This window comes from Dipodomys spectabilis, unplaced genomic scaffold (assembly GCF_019054845.1).
Source record: "Dipodomys spectabilis isolate Male_0828 unplaced genomic scaffold, ASM1905484v1 ptg000187l, whole genome shotgun sequence".
Lineage (NCBI taxonomy): Eukaryota > Metazoa > Chordata > Mammalia > Rodentia > Heteromyidae > Dipodomys > Dipodomys spectabilis.
The window spans coordinates 1,415,546-1,438,767 of record NW_024870864.1 but is presented as its reverse complement, the minus strand read 5'-3'; the positions used below and the strand labels follow the sequence as shown (position 1 = coordinate 1,438,767).

Below are 23,222 nucleotides of genomic sequence, written 5' to 3'. Positions count from 1 at the left end.
AACATTACTTCTGTGTTTGATCCATTAGTGTTTGTTCCAATATTCTTCATGAGGTTAGTGTTTTTTTTCCTCCCAATTGTTAATGGGGTCATTTATTATGCAAACTACATTCACCTCAATTTAGTTTAAGCTCTGGCATTTGTCTCTGAGGAAATTATTAAAAGATTATTACAACCTCCTTGAATGTGCATTACATTATGCAAGAGCAGAAACATTAAAGTTATTTGTGTGTGTACGTACCCGTGCAAGTGTGTGTGTGTGTGTGTGTGTGTGTGTGTGTGTGCGCCTGGACACTGTCCTTAGGTTGTTTTTTTTTCCTCTCAAGGCTAGTACTACAACACTCGAGCCAGAGCTCTGCTTTTGGCTTTTTGCTGCTTAATTGAAAAAAGTATCTCACAGACTTTTCTGCCTGAGCTGTCTTTCGACCTGAATGCTTAGATCCTAGGTTCTTGAGTAGCTAGGATTATAGGCGTAAGCCACTGGCACCCAGCTTTCAACCATAAATCTATGTCATTATGAATACTTGTTGTCCCTTTAAATAACTCCCAAAGTCACCCAAGATTGCCAGTTCTCTCTGCTTGAAGGGCAGAAATTGCATGTCAAACTCTTATTCTTTTTGTTGGTGGTGGTGGTTGTGGGGCTTGAACTCAGGGTCTGGACTCTGTCCCTAAACCTTTTTGTGCTCAGAGCTAGCGCTCTACCACTTTAGCCACAGCACCACTTCCTAAGCATCTTATTCTTGGAATAATGAGTTTCTGCAGGGTTGTGCTGCTTGTGCTCTGGCAGTGTGGAGGGTGCCAGTGTGGAGGGCATATAGTCAGAGGGAGGACCAGAGGGACCTTTCCTTTCCACTGGCCTCCATCTGCTAGTGGGACAAGCTTTAGAGTGGTCCCTTGTATGGACCTCATGCTAGTGGCCTGAGGGAGGAAGGGAGCCACAGGTACCCCTCTTCTGCTACTCACTTCTCTGTGTGTCTAGCCCCTGCTAAATAGATTTGTGACCAGTGGAAGCTGGCCAATGGTCTAAGGAGCCCATAATGGGCAGACACAATTCACTGCTAAGTCCCAGCAGATCCAGTATGTTGGAGGTCCCAGGACCAGGGAGATTATCCCAGCTTGGTCTTCTCTATCTAAGCCATTTGCTGAATCTCAGACTTGTGAGCAGTTCCTGTGAGCAAAAGATGCCTCTGTGAGTTGAAGGTCTTATTTCAGGCTACACAATGGCCAGCCAAGAGAAGCAGGTGGATATCTCTATGCTTTGCGGGAGCTTAGTGCATCCTAAGCCTTTGGGTGTCACTCTTAAAATCAGGAAGTGGTAACTTGTGTTGAGGAGGAAGAGTAACAGCTGACCTTCTTGTGTCAATCATTCTTCAAGGGAGAGCAATTAAAGATAGAGGCCAAAGGGATGCCAGGAGACATGTAGAACATTTTAAGTAGAAACATGAGCCTATTGTGTGCTAACATGAAGGATGGCTCTTCTAACAGGAGATGATGAAGAACTATAACTGAACTTGAAGCATGGGGATGTGCAAAGACTTGACAGAGCATACAACTTTTACCAAAATTGATTTTAATTTTATGGCCCCTCAGCAAATCAAACAGACTTGGGGTAAAAGAAAGTTTAAGAACACAGAATCTTATGTAACTGTAACCCCTCCGTACATCACCTTAACAATAAAATTTAAATGAAAAAAAGAACACAGAATAATTGAAAAATAAAATAGAGAACACAGAAGCTGAGGCAGGAAAATCACAAGTTTAAGGCCAACTTGGGCTTTTTAATAAGACCTGATCTCAAAGAAACCAAACCAAACTAAACCATAACCACAGATTATCCAGTATTGTACAATGTTTCTAGTCTTTCTGTATTTGGAAATGTGGATGAGAGTGGTCCTGACCCCACTCCAGGGATTCCTTCTTGAAGCCTGAAGGCCATGAAGGTGATCTTGAAGTTTGCAGTCACTCAACCTGAGGACTTCTGGTTGGGTTTTCTAAAGATCTGCTATCACATTGCTCTCATGAAGAGTTCTAACCACCCCTCTATTTGGGAGTTGTCACATCAGACTGTCTTCAAAGAGGCTAACACATTCTACTTGGAAAGAAGTGATTCTTTATGACTCAAACTGGAAAAGAGGGAAGAAAGAAAAGGCAGAGTCTAGCTCCTGAAGAACATTCGGTTTATAGAAACCTGTTAAGAACAGAATATAGCTGCCATAGTCCACCTGGATGCTGGTAAAATGTCACTAATCTTTGGGCCCAAGGTATCATGGCTGATGACAGTGGTTACAGCAGTCCTTAGTTACCAAACCTTTGCTCTGTGGTTGCTCTTATAAACCTTAACCTCCATAGCAACTCAGGGTCCACTGAAGAAACAAGCCTAGAGAGGTCAAATAAGTTTCTCAAGGCCATACAGCTATAAGGGACAGAAGAAAGATTCAAATCTGGGTAGACTACTGGTCTCTGCCTGTATCACAAGAGTCACTAGGTCTGCTAGACTTAAGTCTAGCAGCTCAGTAGCACTAAAAAGGCAGGAAAATGATGCCCTCCTCACTTTTCAAATGTATTCTTGCTCCTTTGTTTCCTGCTGGTCAGCTTTCTGTGCTGAATTACCTTACCCATCACCTAAATCATTTCAAAACAAGGTTTTAAAAACTATTTCCAAGTTAATAGTTTCTTTGCAAATAAAAATCTCTTAAGTCCTTTGTATCCATCCATGTGGATAGTCAAAAATAATACAGAGAAGCTGAGTGCCAGTGGCTCACATGTGTAATCCTACCTACTCAGGAGGCTGAGGGTTGAGGATTGTGGTTTAAAGTCAGCCTGGGCAAGAAAGTCCATGAGAGTCATATCTCTAATTAACCAGAAAAAAAAATCCAGAAGTGGATGTGTTGCTCAAGGTGTAGAACACTAACCTTGAGAAAACAGAAAACAGAAAACCTAAGAGACAGTACCTATACCCTAAGGTCAAGCCCCAATATCAGCACACAAAAAAATAAATACAGAAAGAAAAACCAACTTGTACTGAATGCATATATGTTATGAATTTTACATTAAGAAGAGGGTCAACACTTCCACAATGGAAAAAGTATAGAAGTGTAGCAGTTTATATCTTGTCACAGCAACTCTGGATATGATTTTATATTTTTTAAAAATTTACCCTATGGGCTGGGAAGGAGGCTCAGTGGTAGAGTGCTTGCCTTGCATCAATGAAGCCCTGGGTTTGATTCCTCAGCACCACATAAGCAAAAAAGAAAAAAACTGGAAGTGGTGCTGTGGCTCAAGTGGTAGAGTGCTAGCCTTGAGCTGAAGAGCTGAGGGACAGCGCCCAGGCCCAGAGTTCAGGCCCCACGAGCAGACCAAAAAAAAAAAAAAAAAATTTACCCTAGGCCTTAGATCTAAAATATACTTATAACTCAAAAAATTAAATCTCCCAAAAACATACCACCCCATTAACAAGTGGGCTAAAGACTTAAAGAGACTTCTCTGACAAGGAAATAAGAATGACCAATAGACACATGAAAAAATGCTCAACATCTCTGTCTATAAAAGAAATGCAAATCAAAACAACATTGAGATTCCATCTCACCCCTTCTAGAATAGCCATTATCAAAAAAACAAATAATAACAGATGATGGCAGGGATGTGGCCAAAAGGGAACACTACTACACCTTTGGTGAGAATGTAAACTTGTTCAACCACGCTGGAAAGCAGTATGGAGGTTCCTCAAAAGATTAAACATAGAGCTCCTCTATGACCCAGAAATCCCACTCCTGGGCATTTACCCAAATGACAACATAATACATAATGGAAATCCATGCTTCCATCAGAAAAAAATGAGATTGCCCCATTCATAAGGAAATGGAAAGACCTGGAAAAAATATATTAAGCAAAGCAAAAAATATATATTAAGCAAAGCAAAAAATATATTAAGCAAAGCAAAAAATATATTAAGCAAAACAAGCCATACCAAAAGAAATGTAGGTTGCATGGTTTCCTTCATTTGTAATAACTAGAATATGTCTATGATATTCTTAGCAGAGGATCACAATAGCCCAGTTGCTAGGTGCATATGACCATATGAAATGAAGTGTATCAAAATGAATTCCAAGAATTAGAAACAAGAGGTTTTTATTATGTACTGTTTGCAGTTATTTCTTTTTTGTTGTTTAGTTTTCTGCACCTTTTGTCTTGTATATAAACTTATCTGGGTTCCGGGAAGATGGAGGAGAAGCTGGAATCTGAACAAGCTCTTGCATAGAAAACAGTTTCAGAGTTCCAGTGAACAGTCCCAAGCCAGAGAATCACACCAAGTGTGCCATCACAGGACCGAGAGTTAGCCAAGAGAGGGGAAGCCAAGCAGACACATCTGAGTGCCTGCCAGCAGCTGCTGCTGCGGCGGCAGGGTCGCAGCGGCGACCACCGCCGCGGGGGCACACCTGAGACACAGTCTGGGACGAAGGAGCCAGACGCAGCGGACGAGCGGATTCTACTCAACACCAGCAAGAACCGACAAGGAGCGGACAACTTCATCCTGCACTTTGCAGACCAGAGACGACCCAGGATCCAAGACTCGGCGTGAGTAGAAGCCCCACTTCCTCACTCCTTCTCTGGGAGCAGAGGAGGGAAGGCCACCCCTCCCCCCAGCACCGGTGATCTCCATCTTGGATACCGACAAAGTTCGGAGGAGCGGCTAGCTCCAGCTCAGGCCTTGGAATAAAACGAGTCATTTAGCAGGTCACAAGAACTTAACGGCGAAGTGACCTCACAGACTCAGTTCCATCCAGGGAAAAGTCACCCAGCTCAGGTGCCAGCCATTGGAGTGGCTCTCCTCACCGGGTAACCAGAGCCAGAGGCTGCCCCTCCCTCTAGCAGCCACCACAATCAATTGAAAAACAGAAACCCTGAGAATGGCTCCAGGCTGGGTGCTGTGAGTTTTTTTCACAAAATAGCCCCAGGGAAAAGCTACTGTTTGTAGAAAGGCCTCAACTCTACCCAGAACCTAGCCTCATCACTGCATCCCCCCTCTTTTGTGATTCTCAAAGCAGATCACCCTCCCAGTAAACTAACCTGGGAGGGGGATCTCAAAATCTTGGGTAAAGCAGAGCATTTTTCTGCCTGTTCCAACAAACTGACTTAAGAAACCAATCAAGCCACAGGACCTCAAGCTGACTAGAGACTCCAACCAGACTCTGGTTACAGACAAAAGGGAGATACAGGACTCTTCCCACCCCTCCCAAAAAAAAAAAAAAATCAAAGAACTTTTTTTTTTTCTTCTTCTTCTTTTTTTTCTTTTTTTGTTTTGTTTTTTTTTTTTCGTCTTATGTTACCTTATATATATAAAAAATTTTTTTTTGCTTTTCTAAAACTTTTATTAATCTTTAATTTTTGCCTCTTCTGAAAAAATAATTGTTTTCCATTAACTTTTTTTTTTTCTTTCTCCTCTTATAATTTTTATTTTAGGAATACGTGAATGTGTGTTTTCCTTTCTTTTCTTGTCTTCTTTCTCTTTTTCTTTCATTCTTAATTATCTTTTTGTTTTTTGTCTAGCTCTACTGAATTTCTGATCTTTTCTTCTCACTCTCCTATCCTTTCCATCTTTTCCTCTTTGTTCTTCTTTATATGACTTAACTCTTGTCCTGCACATCCTCAGATAAACCCGTAGTTAACCAGTAGACCCTATCCCCCATTGTGTACACACTTAATCCACAAACTTATTACTCAATTCAAAACCTCTGAGACTTAAATTCATTAATAGCAGTACTACCTCTTTATACCTATATAATATTTTAAGCATTTTTTTAAAGTTTTTCACATCTCCTGTATGTCCCTCCCTTTCTCTCAACATATTCATATTCCTCTATAAATAGATGGTCCTTTAATCTCTAAAATAACATTAATTTTTACGTTTCTTTTTTTTTTCTGGTCTCTTTTCATTCCCCTTTCCCTTTCTTCTTTTTCTCTCTCTCTCTACTTGCATCCTACCCAACCTATTTCCTGCATTGTGATTAGGACATAGTTAACTCTCCCTGTGCCTCCCCACACCAATCTATTCCTATTTTTTACCCACATCTCTCCCTAACCCTAATAATTTCTGGTTTTCCAAATTCTTCTCTGCGGTTTGAAGCCCTTTAACATATAGTTGTTTGATGTCGAATAGATGTATCTGTTGAACTAGATTGTATCTGTAGACTATTGACTGTACAAATGCAAACTTTGGTTGATGGTTGCCTTAAGATAGTGTTCTAGCACAAAACTGGTGCTATCTTCATCTCAAATGGGCAGAGTAAGCCGGAAAAACACAAGAAAAATGGCAAATTCGGGTATCTCAATTCCCAATCTTGATAATCAGGGGTTAGAAGAGATAATGAATAATCCAGAGGAGAGTTCCCAAACAGCTCTACAAACACTGGTGGCAAACATGATAAATGAAAAGTTTGACAACGTACAAAAGACTCTGTATGAGCGTGATAGGGAGAGAGAGGAGGCATCCCAGAAGTTTATACAGGAATATCATAAGCGTGAGGAAGCTACTCAAAAACTGATACAGGATTTGCGTGAACAACTTGAGAATACTCAAAGAGAAAGGGAGGAATGGCGTGAGCAGGCTGAGAACACTCAAAGAGATCTGCAGGAATCCCACGAACGGGAGGAAGCTAATCAAAGAGTAATACAGGAATTGAGAGACCAGGTAGAGAACACACAAAGATCACTAAAGGCATTCATGGAATCCATTAACAAAGAGCTGAAGGAAGTCAGGGAGACCACAAAGGGAATGCTGAATGGAACCCAACAGAAGGAATGGGAGCCCAAAGAAACCATAACCAATCAACTAAGCGATTTGAGGACAAACACTGAACACCAAATTAAGGAAGTAAAGAAATTCATACAAGACCTAAAACAGAGCTTCAACAAAGAACTTGAAGCCATCAAAGCTGACCAACTAGAAGGAAAAGAGATAAAAAACAAAGTAGAGAGTCTTGACAGCAGGTTAGACCATGCAGAAGATCGAATCTCAGGGATTGAAGACAGCCTAGATATTATAGAGAAAGAACATACAACCATCCAAGACAAGTCCAAGAAATATGATAGATCTATCCAACACCTAGAAGACACCATCAGAAGGCCTAATCTAAGGATAATGGGTGTAGAGGAGCACCTAGAAACAGAAGTTAATGGTCTAGGAAATTTGTTTAACAGGATCCTAGCAGAGAACTTCCCAAACATGCAAAAAGATAGGCCTGTCCAGATACAAGAAGCCTTTAGAACCCCAAATAGACCAGACCAGAATAGGACATCCCACCGCCACATTATAATCCACACAGGATCAACTCAGAACAAGGAAAAGATCCTTAAAGCTGTCAGAGAGAAAAGGGTAATCACTTATAAAGGGAAACCAATTAGAATCACCTCAGATTTCTCAGCAGAGACAATCAAAGCAAGAAGAGCCTGGAATGATGTATGCCATGCCCTAAAAACAAACAACTATCAACCAAGAATACTGTACCCAGCTAAACTCTCCTTCATAACTGAAGGCCAAATAAAAACCTTCCATAGCAAAGAAAAATTGAAACAATACATCTCCACCAAACCAGCCCTACAAAAGATTCTTAAAGATGTCCTACACATAGAAAACCAACAAGACCGCAATAAAGGCCAAGAAACTGCACCCAAACTGAGAATCCAAGAACCATAGGAAGAACCCAGTTTTCACAGCCCCCAAGAAGGTAGATAACATGGCAGGAACTCCCAAATACCTCTCAGTCCTATCTCTTAATGTTAACGGACTGAATTCTCCAATTAAGCGACATAGACTGTCTAGTTGGATTAAAAAACAAGACCCTTCTATCTGCTGCCTGCAGGAGTCACATCTTGCCCGTAAAAACAAACACATTTTCAATGTTAAAGGCTGGAACAAAATCTACCAAGCAAACGGACCGCATAAACAGGCGGGAGTTGCAATCCTAATATCAGGTAAAATAGACTTCAAATTAAAATTCGTGAAAAGAGATAAAGAAGGTCGCTACATACTAATTAAAGGATCTCTCCTTCAGGAGGATATTACAATTCTAAATATCTATTCGCCAAACAATGGAGCACCCAAATTTATCAAAGAAACACTACTTTCCCTCAAATCCCATATAGATCCAAAGACATTAATTGTTGGGGATTTTAACACACCACTCTCCCCACTAGATAGATCAACTCGGCAAAAACTCAACAGAGAAACCGCAGATCTAAACAGCTGCATAGATCAACTAGACTTAACAGACATCTACCGAACATTTCACCCAGCAGCATCAGAATACACGTTTTTCTCAGCAGCACATGGAACGTTTTCTAAAATAGATCACATTTTAGGCCACAAAGCAAACTTGTCTAAATTCAGAAACATTGAAGTTATACCTTGCATTCTCTCTGACCACAAGGGAATAAAATTAGAACTCAACACCAAAAGCCACCAAAGAAAGTCCAGTATCACATGGAGGCTGAACAACACACTGCTGAATCATGAGTGGGTCATGGAAGAGATTAGAAAGGAAATTCAAATGTTCATGCTATTCAACAAAAATGAACACACAAAATACCAGCTCCTCTGGGACACAGCAAAGGCAGTACTCAGAGGCAAGTTTATAGCTCTGAGCTCCTACATCAACAAATTGGAGAGATCTGAAACTAACAATTTAATGACACATGTAAACCTCCTTGAAAAAGAGCAGCAAGATAAACCCCAATCCAGTAGACGGAAAGAAATAATCAAAATTAAATCAGAATTAAATGAATTAGAATCCAAAAAAACTATAGAAAGAATCAACAAAACAAAGAGTTGGTTCTTCGAAAAACTTAACAAAATTGACAGACCCTTAGCAAATCTTATCAGAAAAAGAAGAGAACACACCCAAATTAATAAACTCAGAGATGAGAATGGAAACATCACCACGGAAACAACCAAGATTCAGAACATTATAAGGGAATACTTCTCAAAACTTTATGCTAATAAGTTTGAGAACTTGACAGAAATGGACCTCTTCCTAGCAAATATTGACATGCCAAAACTAAACCAAGATGAGTTAAACTGTCTTAACAGGCCCATATCAAGCATTGAAATAGAAACAGCAATAAGAGACCTCCCAGCTAAGAAAAGTCCAGGACCAGATGGTTTTACAGCGGAATTTTACAAGGCCATCAAAGCAGAGCTCACACCAATTCTCCTCCAACTCTTCAATGAAATTGAAAGAGAAAGCTCACTACCGAACACATTCTATGAAGCCATCATAACCCTCATCCCAAAACCAGGCAGGGACTCATCAAAGAAAGAGAACTATAGACCCATTTCTTTGATGAACATTGATGCAAAACTTCTCAACAAAATTTTGGCCAGCCGACTTCAACAATTCATCCAAAAAATCATACACCATGATCAAACAGGATTCATTTCAGGGATGCAAAGCTGGTTCAATATACGCAAATCAATTAATATTATTCATCACATCAACAGGAGCAAGAATAAGAACCACATGGTTATCTCAATAGACGCAGAAAAAGCATTCGACAAGATCCAACACCCCTTTATGATGAAGGTTTTGGAAAAATTAGGAATCCATGGAACATTCCTCAATACAATAAAGGCTGTATATGACAAACCTACAGCCAGCATTATACTCAATGGTGAAAAATTAAAGCCATTTCCTCTTAACTCAGGAACAAGACAAGGATGCCCACTCTCTCCACTTCTCTTCAATCTAGTATTAGAATGCCTAGCTACAGCAATAAGACAAGATGCAGACATAAAGGGGATCCAAATAGGGAAAGAAGAAATAAAACTTTCCCTCTTTGCAGATGACATGATCTTGTATTTAAAGAATCCCATAGACTCCACTCCCAAATTACTCAAGCTGATTCAAAACTTTGGCAAAGTAGCAGGTTATAAAATTAACCCCCAAAAATCAATGGCTTTTCTGTATGCCAACAATGAGAAAAGTGTGGCTGAAATTAGGAAAGCAACTCCATTTGTAATAGCCCCACAAAAAATAAAATACCTAGGAATTAACTTAACTGAAGAAGTGAAGGACCTCTATGATGAAAACTTTAAAATCTTGAAAAAGGAAATCAACACAGAACTTAAAAAATGGCAAAACCTCCCATGCTCCTGGATTGGAAAGATTAACATCGTGAAAATGGCAATACTTCCCAAGGCTATCTACAAATTCAACGCAATACCTATCAAAATTCCACCCTCATTCTTCAAGGAAATAGAAGAGGCAATCCAAAAATTCATATGGAACAATAAAAGACCCCGAATAGCAAAAACGCTCCTCAACGGAAAGAACACTGCTGTTGGAATATCAATACCAAATTTCAAACTCTACTATAAAGCCATAGTAATCAAAACAGCTTGGTATTGGCATAAGAACAGACCTCAGGACCAATGGAATAGAATTGAAAACCCAGAAATGAACCTACAGACCTATAGCCATCTAATCTTCGATAAGGGAGCTAAAACAATAGAATGGAAGACAGACAGCCTCTTCAGTAAATGGTGCTGGCAAAACTGGTTAACTACATGTAGAAAACTTAAGCTAGATCCTTATATATCACCCTGCACCAGAATCAACTCCAAATGGATCAAAGACCTTGAACTCAAAGCAGACACTCTGAAAACATTACAGGATGGAATAGGAGAAACCCTGGGTCTCCTTGGCTCAGGCCGAAATTTTCTGAATAGAGACCCGGAAACACAACAAATCAAAGAAAGGTTGGACAAATGGGATTGTATAAGGTTGCAGAGCTTCTGCAGGGCAAATGACATAGCTAGCAAGATCAATAGAAAGCCCACGGACTGGGAGAAGATCTTTACTAGCCATACAACGGACAAGGGCCTCATATCTAAAATATACTTGGAACTCAAAAAATTAAACCACCCAACAACAAATCCTCAAAGAAACAACTGCCCAATAAGTAAGTGGGCGAAAGACTTAAAGAGAAGCTTCTCTGAAGAAGAAAGAAGGATGGCCAATAGACACATGAAGAAATGTTCAACATCCCTAGCCATAAAAGAAATGCAAATCAAAACAACATTGAGATATCACCTCACTCCAGTTAGAACAGCAAAAATCAAGAACTCTAACAACAACAGATGCTGGAGGGGATGTGGACAGAAAGGAACCTTACTTCATTGTTGGTGGGAATGTAAACTTGTTCAACCACTTTGGAAAGTAGTATGGAGGTTCCTCAAAAGACTCCACATAGAGCTCCCCTATGACCCAGCAATCCCACTTTTGGGCATTTACCCTAATGTTTACAAAAAAGACCACACTAAAGCTACCAGCACAACTATGTTTATTGCAGCATTATTTACCATAGCTAAGATATGGAACCAACCCAGATGCCCCTCAATAGATGAATGGATCAAGAAAATGTGGTATATATACACAATGGAATTCTATGCCTCCATCAGAAAGAATGACATTGCCCCATTTGTTAGGAAATGGAAAGGCTTGGAAAAAATTATATTAAGTGAAGTAAGCCAAGCCCAAAGAAACATAGGTCCCATGGTTTCCCTTATTTGCAATATCTAGTATAGGTATGAGTCAAGCGGAAAAAGTCAGAGAATGTGATGTTAGGAAAACGAACCCTCAAATATGTATTTTAATGTTTTTGTTTCTTTCATGCATGTGTTTCTAACGCATTTATAAGATTATTTCTTGGTTGCTTTGTATGTCCCTCCCCCACAGTGTAACCCCTGCTTTCACTATATTTGATGTCAGTATAACATGTGGAGGAGATGGGGACAAACAAGTCGTTTAAGGATTCAGGTGGACCTGTTGCAACAATGAGAAGTACAAAATGTCATGTCAAAACCAGCTTTACAATGTCGGAGGGGGGGGAGGGAGGGTATAATTGGGTGGGGGGGAGGGGGGAGGCTGGGAAGGGAGGTGAAGGGTAAACAAAGGAGGAGGCTGTAATGCTTGGTAAGAAATGTATGCATTATCCTGACCATGTAATTGTAACCCCTCTGTACAGTATGTTCTCAAATAAAATAAAATAAAATTAATTAAAAAAAAAAACAAAAAACTTATCTGATCTGTGGAAGCGAAAGGGAATCACAGAAACAGCGGGACAAAGGATAAACTAATGCAACAATGATACTCACTAGACACTGTGTTGGAAACAAACTTTACAACTAGTGGGAGGAAGTGAGTGGGGAGAGGAAAGTGGGAAAAATGAGAAAGGGGGTAACAATGTTCAAAATGTACTCATTACCTTACTTATGTAACTGTAACTCCTCTGTTCATCAGCTTTACAAAAAAAATTTTTTAAATGTACCGTAGATTGCATATTGTAAAGCTAAACCTATGTTCAAGAAAAATGAATTTAAAATTAGGTTTTGAAGAACCACATGTTCTAATCTCAAAAACATTTAGCAAATAACATTTGAGTTCACATGAGCCTCCCACACACAAACCAAAATGAAATACACGAAAAAAAAAAGCAACTATCTGTTTGACAACCAGACCTTTTTTTCCTGCTTTTGAATTTTTCACCTATAAATAATCTGTATGTTTCAAGCCTGACCATTTTCTTGAACAGGGCCTCATGACACGGCCTTAAAAATAAGAATTTGATGTGTAAATCATGGAAACTTTAAGTTTTTGTAGGAGAGCTGCTTAAGAGGCATGTTTCTTAGATACCAAAAGTGTCAAAATGAAGCATTAAGATGATGCATTCTTCTTCAGCCCATCTGTTTATCTTTTGTGAAATCTCAAGGTTGATAAATCATCAGAGATAAAAGCATCATTTTTTAACTTATCCTGGATCCCAAATGTCAGGAGGAAAACTAATGTGCCTTCTCTCTGAAAATTTACCTCTCTCTTTGCTTATGATTTAGGAGATTTTATTTGCAGAAAAATCATAATGCTCTAACTACTGGAAAATAATGGCTTTTACTCAGAAACATGAGAACCAAAGAAAGAAAAAGAGAGATGCATTCATCCTAGAAACACCAGTTTAGTAAGCTTTTGTATTTGCTTAAAGTGGCCTCAAGTGTTGAATGTGGGAAAGACCACCAGGAGTTCACCAGTTCTTCACCTTCATCTACTGGAACTTAGAACCCTTGATCAAGTTTATCACAGTGGATGATGAATACTTGATAGGGAAAGTTTTGTTTTGTTTTAACATCAGTGTAAATAAAAAATTGGTCAAGTTAAGCAGGGTATGGATGGCTTGTGGTTTAAAGCCAGTCAAGAAGGTCTATGAGACTCTTACTTCAATTAACCACCAAAAAGCAGAAGTGGCTCAAGTGATAGAGTGCCAGTCCTAAGTAAAAAAGCAAACACTCAACACCATCAGTTCAAGCCCCAGTATGTGCACAAGAAAGAGAGAAAGAAAGAGGGGAGAAGGAGAGAGAGAGAGAGAGAGAGGAAGGAAGAAAAGAAAGAGAAAGAAAGGGAAATGAAGGAAGGAAGAAAAGAAAGGAAAGAAAGAAAGAGATAGAGAGAGAGAAAAAGAAAGAAAGACAGAAAAGAAAGCAAAGGAAGGAAGGGAAGGAAGAAAGGAAGGAAGGAAAAAAACAAAGAAAAGATAAAAAGAAAAAAGGAAGAAAGAGGAAATAAAAAGAAAGGAGAGGAAGAAAATTGGTAAAGTTACCTTGATTTTTTGGGGGCCTTGAAAAATCACTCGGAAATTCTCTTTTAATTGCCGAAATAACCAAGAAATTCCCATAGATATTTTAAGTGCAGGCGATTCTTTTTCTGTGTTTAAACATAAAATAGCACATAGAACTTGTAGAGAAAGCTTATAACCAATTCTGGCTTGAACTGAAGGATCAAATACACAGGTCAATCAACAAAACAACATGGCATTTAATGAAATGGCTTTTCAAAAAGTTCAAAATAGCTGCTTCTCATGTATAGAACAACTCCCCAGGACAGTATCAGCTCCTCACCCCATGCATATTCTGTGTTCTTCAGATCCAAGCAGATTAATATAAATTAAAATGCATGCAAAATCATTCTAGACCATGAGCATGCAGTTGCATTTTCCTGCTAATCACTAAAAAGCCTATTTTAATGAGACATTTGGCTTCTGTCCTAAGCCCCAGAGGTATCTATAGTCCGTCCCTGCCACACAGGATCAGAGGTGGCCATGAGCAGATGGCCTCAGATTGCTCTAGCCTTTTACCTTTTGCAAGAAGTGAAACTGAGGTATTGCTTCAGATCATGGGACCACAATGACAGGATGTCCTGGAGAAGTTGAGACTCTCAGACTCCCACTGATGCATGACAAACCAGCATTTAAACCATTGGAGTGTAGCATCTACTCTATTGGTCTTCAGTGATGGTCCATATGGTACAACCTTTCTTAGCCCCACCTCCCACTCCCGCCATGTTCAACCTTCTGAAGTCAGCCCATGTGTGAAGGCCCGAAGCTTTCACTGTCAATGTCCACTATCAATAGGGAATGTTGGAGAGAAGCAAGGTCCCAGCATGCTTTTCTGGAGATTTTGCCAGCTATCCTTACCCATTACCTTCCTGTCTTTAGTACTATGTCCAGAATTTCTAAATCTTAGTTTTGCAAAATTGGCCAAATCCTGTCCCTAAAGGGACAATGGTGCTGAGGTGACCTCCAGTGGAATTTTAGTATTGCATTTTCTTTTTAGCCAGGTGTGAAAGGGTTCTGCAGGTGGCACAGAGCAGTCTCATGGTGAATGGTGTTATTGTCTAGTCCTGGTGACACTGAGGAGAAGATGCGTGATAGAGACAGCTCTGATGCCATCTCTGGCTCTATATTGGGGCTAGGAATGTGGCTTCGTGGTAGAGTGCTTGCCTAGCATGCATGAAACCCTGGGTTCAATTCCTCAGTACCACCCAGAGAGAGAGAGATAGAGACAGAGATAGAGACAGAGAAAGAGACAGAGACAGAGACAGAAAGAAGGCCAGAAGTGGCGCTGTGGCTCAAGTGGCAGAATGCTAGCCTTGAGCAAAAGAAGCTCAGGGACAGTGCTTATGCTCTGAGTTCAAGCCCCAGGACTGGCACAAAAAACAAAGTCTGGCTCTATATCCTTGACCTTGGCTATACCCAGAGAAATCCAATTACATTGGCCACATGAAGATAGGCCACCTCCTGACACACAGGGAGTCTAGAGGCTCCAGAAAGAGTCTCCATAGTATGTGGTCTCCCTCTCCCTGAGTAAATGATCACTTGATGGGATTTGGCCCTTCACCCTCCCCACCCCCTTTGCTTGCTGCTCATATCTAGGACGTGGCAGTCAGTTATCTACATCTCACTCCCATGGCACAGGATGTCAATGAGACTATTACTGTTCCTGTCCTAGCTAAACTAGCATATATCTGCCCACAGAAGGTCAGTCTCCATTGACACGTTTCCCTTCTCTCAGATGTCATCGGGAGTGAGGTAGAGACCAGACTTTGGGTTCAGAGTATCAGAACAACAAGGCACATTTCAATCTAGTGCCTCTAGGAGAGAGAATAAGATGTGAACATACGTGTCTTCATACATGTGGGGTCTGATGAATCCACAAAAGGTACAGGATGTCCTGGGACTACAGAAGGCCTCACAGAATACAGGCTCTTAAAGCGTGACTAGCATCCCAATATTAGAATTGTATGGCATGGGGCTGGGGGTTTAGCCCAGCGGAAGGGCGCCCTCCCGGCGTGTGCAAGGCCCTGGGTTTGGTCCTCAGCCCTGGAAAAAAAAATAGACTTGTATGGCTGCTTCACAAGAAGACAACCACAAAGATGAACTAGTGTCACAATGACCTTCATGGCCAACAGCTCCAGTACAGGTCCCATGGAAAACTGGAAGCTGGGAAGCCAGGGGGCAATTGCATGGAGAAGCATTTATTGCAAGCACAAGCCAGGGGGGGGTACGGGTGAGGTTTGGGGGAACCCTCCACCTGAGCAGAAAAAACAGAAGAGGCTCATGGCCAAACCCCATAGCATGCAAGGCTGATGCTTGGGGGGCATTAGCTGGGGCCAACAACTCAGGGTTTTTTGGTAATGCAGGTGTGTGGCTTTCTTTCTCCCTTATACCAAGTGAAGGGCTTGTTCAGAGAATGACAATGGGCCTGTTTAGGCAGAAGGGAAGTGTTTAGGAAAAAAGCTTTCTCTCTCATTGATAGAAGGACCATGGAGAAGTGGCTTGGGGTGGGTGACTGTGCGGTGTACTGAACACCACATTGAAGAGCTGGGATACTTCTGGGTAGCAGGGGAAAGCCCCAGGAGAGGCCAAGCTACAGAGTGACCCCCCACCTCCAAGCTCCCTTGAAAGAAACTTCCCTGGGCTTGGAGAAAGTGATGCTTGGAGAGACTCAGGATGAAGACCAAAGCAAGTGGGTGTGAGCAGCAAGCCAGAGGACAAGGACCAGGTGGCTGTGGGAGCTGAAAGAAGGGTTTGCTTCAGAGAAGCAGCATCCATGTCACCATGATGGAGAAGCTGAGGCCCCAGGAGTGGGGATAGAACTCATTGTGCTGAAACCTACTTTCAGAGTGAGGGCTGTTTGCCATAGAAGGGAAGACATGGGGATGGAGAGAAGGGTCACACATTCCATGCTCTTGTAGGAGCTGATGACAGAGCTGACTGGGATGTGGTGAGTGAGAGAGAAGTTGAAAGAACATTCTAAGATTGATCTCTGAGCAAGACTACCCCAAGTCTGGGTCATGTGTCCAGGTCAGTTGTAACCTGCTTATTCTCTTATCTCTTCCTTCAAAAAGGAAAATAAACACTATAGCATTATGCATTTGGTTTGTCTTGTTTGTTATTCTGATTTGCAACAACATGCCATCCCTGAGCTGTGGGTACCTCCCATCTCTCAAGGCCCTATCGCCTTTGCAGAGTGGTCTGTATTTTCTTCTTACACATGACCTTTAAAAAAAATTTTTTTTATTGTGAAAATACCATACAGAGGGGTTACAATTACATGGGCAAGATAGTGAGTACATTTCTTATCAAGCATTGTAGCCTCCTCCTTTGTTTGCCCTTCCCATCCCTTCCCCTTTCCACCCCCCACCCCCGCACAACCACCACCACCCCCCACTCACTCCCCCCTCCACCCCCACCCCCTATCCCCCGCCAAAGTTGTAAAGTTCATCTTTCAACATAACAACTTGTACATCTCATTGTTGCAATGGGTCCACCTGTATCCCTATTTAAACAATTTGTTTTTTCCCTTCCCCTCCACAAATTATACCAACATCAAATACAGTGAAAGCAGGGGTTATACCGTGGGGGAGGGACATACAAAACAACAAAGAAATCATCTTATAAATATAAATATGGCAACAAATGACCTTTTTAAAAAAAAACTTAAATAGGGTCTCCCCCAACCTCAAAGTCACTTGTTATATAAGGGTTTTCTTTTATCAGGCTCCAGTTCATCACACAAAGGTGCTAAGGTTAATAAAGGAGAAGATAACTCTGCACCAGATGGAGGCCCCAGTGTCTATGCACTGAAGTAAAAGTAGCAAGCATGAGAAAGGCAGTTAAGACCATGTGTTGAATGAAGGAAATTCTAGGTTCTATCTACAGTTCTTCAGGAAAAGCATGCTGTCAGTGAGACCTAGTGCTCTGCTGGGCTTGTTTTGCAGCTCACATCACTTTTATTGAGCATTCAGCCTCTTGAACCAGCCACGGATACAGAAAAAAAGTCAGCAATATTAATGCTTTCATTTTGAGGATTGTCCCATTTTCTATTTAAAACTTAGTCAAGTGTGGTGGTACATGCTTGTAATAACAGCTATGCAGTGTCAGAGGTAGGGGAATCACAGTCCTAGGCCTGTCTGAGCAAAAACAGAGAGCCTACCTGAAAAATAACTAAAGCAAAAAGTGCTAGGATACGGCTCAGGTGGTAGTGTCTGCCTACCAAGTTCAAGGCTATGCATTCAAACCACAGTACTGTCAAGAGAGGAAAGTAGGGATGGAGCGAGAAAGGAAAGGAGGGAAGAGGAAGAGAGGAAGAAAGAACTATCAGCTTGTCCTGAGTGATGCTCTCTGCATGAGCTATCATTGAAGAGTGAAGCCAGGACAGTGGCCATGGTGAGCAGCGACTGCCCAACTGTGTCCCCATCCTTCCTTTTCTCTTTGAGGATTTGGTAGAAACCATAGTGGAGTGAGCTAAGGTATCAGCCTGACAAGCAAAGGGAAATCAACAGAAACAGGTGTACTCTGCTTCTGCAGGCTTCCACTGGTCCTCAGAGTTGCCTGGTGTTTTCTGTGAAGCAAGGGTCCTGAGGTGCTGGCCTCATAAAACTCACCCAGCCCATGAGGAGAGCACTTTACCTGCAGTGTGGTACTGGGTTCCTATACATGCACTTAAGTCCAGTCCCACAAACTGGGATATCATAGGAACTAGGATAGTTTAATCTCTGGGGGATAAGATGGCCCACATCGTGGCTAAACCTAGGTCTCCCAATGGTGTCCAGTGGAGTGTTGCTGGTGATAATAGCCTTGTGCTCATATGTGAGCTCAGCTGGCTGGGCAGACAAGTCACTGTGCACAGAGCTTGTCCCATGTAAGGTACTCTACTGTGTTACCAAAGAAGCACAGCGAGTATGCCATGATATCCACGGTGTACACAAGGTTCTCCATGCTGCTCATGATCAGTCTACAGCCAGGCCGTTCACCATTTCTGTTTCTTCCTTTCCAGTTACATTACAGCAGTTCTCACTGGCAGTGCAGAGCTGTCCTGACCCCATGGACCAGGCTTTGTTAATGAAGGTAGGTTATCAGATAAAGCACTCATTTCCTTAAAGCATCCTGGCATTTGTATTGCCCGGAGGAGAGTTCTGTTCTTACAAGCAGGAGTAAATTTATCATCTCTGAATTTTGTGCTCCGTGGGGATGCACTTGTCATGGGCGGGTGGGGGGAGTGTTGCTGGCTAATGAGCCCCTGGCCGTCCATGGAGTGCAGAAGTGACAGGAAAGTGGGTGTTGACTACTAGCAGGGAATCTGCTGTATTCTCAGGGGGCTCCACTGCTTCTTTTTAAACTTCTGTGACAGTAGATTTATGAGGCTTGGCCAAATTCCATGTCTCCCACTATACTTTTTAATTAAGACAAAAGATTCCACATGCTCTGAGCCTACTACATCCTCACATTTGTCACCAGAGGGAATGTTGCACAAATTGGACTACTCATACTAACCACTGGGATGGCCATTTTGTGTCACAGGTTCCTTGCCCTTCACTAAAAGACAAACTTCTTTTCTTCTCAGTAACAATCATTTCATTTCCTTGCAAATGAAACAAGTACAGCTATTTAGGATGTGCCTACAGTGAGCCACAGTGTGGAAAAATCTGGCAGTTGGCCTCATGCATTTAACCAGAACAGTGTCACGGAAGGCAGAAAGCAATAGGTAACAGCAAATTCCTGAGGTTCACACACACACACTCACACTCACACACACACACACACACACACATACACACACTTTCCCACTGGTGATTAAATCTCCTGTTGTCACCTAAAAACCCTCTAGGCTGACCCTGGCACACATACGTTTCCATGATGTCATTTCCATTCAGCACCACTGAGAAATGGTGTGCGCCAAGGATTGTGTTTCTTTACCCAAACCCAGTTTTTTTTTTTTTACCAGGTGTCCTCTGTCTTTAGAAATGGGTGGAAAAAAATAGGTGTCCCCATAAGGGATCTTCAGCTGATTTGCCTAAGAGGTGTTATTTTTGGTCTGACATTATTTTAAGCTTTCAGTGATGTTAATTTTAAAATAAAGAAGTGTTGCTGGGCATGAGTGACTCATGCCTGTAATCCAGCTACTCAAGAGGCTGAGATCTGAAGATTGAAGCTCAAAGCCAGCCTGGGCAGGAAAGTCCATGAGATTCTTATCTCTAACCATCAAAAGCTGCAAGTGTAACTATTGCTCTAGTGATAGTTAGTCTGCATGTGTTTTTGTGCTACCTGTGAGCACAAAAGCACAGAACAATGCACAGGTCCTGAGTTCAGGCCCCAGAACTGGAACACACACACACACACACACACACACACACACACACACAGAAGAAATGTTGAGTTCATCTTAGAGACATGTTTCATCTGAGTCTTGGGTTCCTAGTACACTGAGTTGGCCTAACAGTGATTCAGGCATATGAACAGTTCTTGCTATTTTGATTCTCACACCAGCCTCCTTGTTCTCTGCCCCAAGTTCCACTCCTCCAAGCACCATTCCTGCTGGCACAGGCTGGCTTTCTATGACCCAGCCTGGAGCCCCAGATACCCTCCTCTACCTTCTTGCATATTCAGGGTGATGAGAACACAGGGGTTTGAGTTTTTCTTTCCATTCCGTCTAGCATTTTCGTCTACCACTTGTTCTTACTTCTTTTTGTTCCCCTCCTTCTGTCCACTGTGACCTATTTTCAGAGGTGATGCTCCTGGGCCCCACATGGTACTACCAGCAAGCCCCACTTGGAGTTTATGTGGGTGGAGAGATCAGAGCTTGCTCTGCTTTGCTTATAGTTACACGACTTAGGTCACCACAGTCCCTCTCTAAGTGTCTTCTCATCTAGAGAGAGTGTTGGGGAACGGATGCTACTCTAAATCTCTTGTTCTCCCCCAGACTCATCCCCAGGCTGCTCCTATGCTGGCCTGGGATGGCTTTTCCTGTATGCTTGGTTTAAAAACTACCATTTGACCTTGAGAAAAGAAGGTTAAGACAGACTGAGATGGCACTGAATGTACATGACATTCAGTACTTTGTGACTTCCCCCTTGTTTTTGAAGACTGCATGACCACAGTAACTGGGGGTGTTTTCACAATATTTGCAGATATTTGAACAGGCATCATCAAAGAAGTTTCACTCAACAAAAGTGGGTGCTCAGTTCATCTACATCGAAACTATTTTCTGATTTTTTTCAGGAGATTGAGGTTCTTTTCATGTCATGTGTGAGAGTCTTCATACTATGATAGTGCTGTACAGGACTCATGTGGACATGTGTAAGAGACCTCAGGCTTACAGTAGATCATTTGGTCTATAGTCTATCTGCTGTTGATTGTTATTTTTGTTCTCATATACTTAACAGATTACCTACCATCAATGTAGATATTTAACTCAATCTCCTGAAAGTTCAGTGGAAGTTAACTAACAGATCTAGGTCAAATTTGTTATTTAAAAAAATCACATTTTTGGCCTGGTGCTGGTGGCTCACCTCTGTAAATCCTAGCTACTCAGGAGGCTGCAATCTGAGGATTATAATTCAAAGCCAACTCAGGCAGGAAAGTCCATCAGACTAATATCTTTAGATAACTACCAAAACAACAACAACAAAAAATCAGAAGTGTAACTGTAGATCTAGTGGTAGAAAAAAAGCTAAGAGACAGCACCCAGGTCCTGAGTTCCAGTCTCAATACCAACACAGAAAAAAATCATATTTTACATGTATTTCATTGTGTCCTACGTTGCCAAAGAAAATTGAAACCTAAGGATGGATACTTTGCTCTAGTCCATGAGGGTGCACACAGACTGCAGACAAGATGGAAGAGATGACAACACAGTGAAGCAGATGGTTAAACTACTGAAGCCAGGACCCACTGGAAAACCAGAAGCCACGAGACTTGGGATTCTAAAGGCCAGAATCCTTTCCTGATAACCAGGATGAGCAAGAAAGGGGGGACAAGGTAAATCACCACCATCACATGGGTAGTTAGAAGATGGGAAAACAGAACAGAGAAACAGGATCCTGGACCCTTAGACTGGGCTTCTCACAGGGACAACCATTCGGATAGGTGAAACCACAGATGAGTACTGCCCTCCCTCCACACCATGATGAGAAGCCTGGAAGGTTAGGCTGTTGGTGGAATGTATCTAAATATCATGGAGAGCTAGCTTCTCTGTGACTCAGTTTTCCCATTTACTAAGCAGAGGTCAGGGACGATACTGAATTACTTAGGGGTTTTTCCCACCACTGCAGCCCTGTGAAGGAGTTACGGGAGAGACACTGAGCTATGGGACTGCTGCTCCTAGTAGGTCTCTGTCAGTGAGATCTCACAGAAAATATTTAGCCTCCATAATTAAATTACTAACTCGGTCCTGTTTACTCTTTCATTTTTTAATAAGTTTTTTATTATGAAAATACTGTACAGAGGGGTTACAGTTACATGAGCAAGGGAATGAGTACATTTCCTATCAAGCATTGTTGCCTCCTCCTTTGTTTTTCCATTTACTTGTTATCTCTTGTCACTCTCTCCTAGGCCTTTTGCCAGTTAGACCCTTCCAGTCCTAGTTGCCACCATCCTAGAGAGCCCTGTTACCACTGACCTCACCCAGCCTGACCTGTGGCTCCAGGTCTCACCCAGGCTCCAGCCTCACATTTCAAGCAATCTCAGGAAGCCCGTGCTTGATCTTCTCTGTCCTCCTTGCAATCCTCCTTCCCAACCTTCCCTATCCTTAGTCTCAAAGGTGTGGAATGGTCTAGGGCTCTTCCCAGGCCTAGGGCTTTTGTGTCTATCCTTCCTTTGCCGCAGCTTTCAGTATCACATTTGTCTGTCTGTCTCCCAGGAAATAGCACCTGGATTTAACTTCTCAGGGATACATTCTTGCCTTTTTCCTGGAATCAGTCTGTGTCCTGGAGCAAGTTACTTTTTCTCTCTTAGCCAGTCTCCTAGTAGAAAAATAAGGTGACTAGATGACCCCAAAGAACTCCCACATCTGTATCCTACAAGAATATGGCTGGACAGTGCCAGCAACCTGTGATTCATAAAAAATCTACCTGGCCCTTTCCAATCTGTCTCTCTCCTTCAGGCTCTGCCAGGTCACCACAGGAGTCTTGTGCCCTACATTACTTCCTATGTGTATTTCCAGTCCTAACTCCATTTCTGCTTTGTAAAAGGAGTGATCTAAGGATTCATTATTCAAACCTAGATTTTTTGTGTAGGGTGGAGGGACAGTACTAAAGTTTGAATTCAGAGCCTATCACTTGATCCACGCCTCCAGTTTGACCTTTTGGTAGTTGATTAGAGATGGAATCTATTGAATTTTTCTACCCAGGCTGGCCTCAAACCTCAATCCTCTAGATCTCAGCCTCCCGCGTACATAGGATTACAGGAATGATCTATGAACATCTGGCTATTTTTTTCCTTGCAAATGAAAATAAGCCATTTAGTTTGGCTAAAGGTGTGGCTCAACATTAGAGTGCCTGTCTGGCAAGCATGTGGCCCTGAGTTTAATTTTCCTGCCAGGATGGGCTTCTCCTTAATCTT

General features: G+C 41.8%; 1 protein-coding gene across 1 annotated transcript in view; it reads left to right on the top strand.

The window, feature by feature from the left end:
- Acoxl (acyl-CoA oxidase like) overlaps positions 1 to 23,222 on the top strand; it is a gene marked incomplete at its 5' end in the record, with an annotated part of 295,914 nt that overhangs the window by 237,143 nt on the left and 35,549 nt on the right. Inside the window, 1 exon segment of the mRNA XM_042695356.1 lies at positions 18,661 to 18,731. Coding sequence (XP_042551290.1) covers positions 18,661 to 18,731 — 71 coding nt within the window.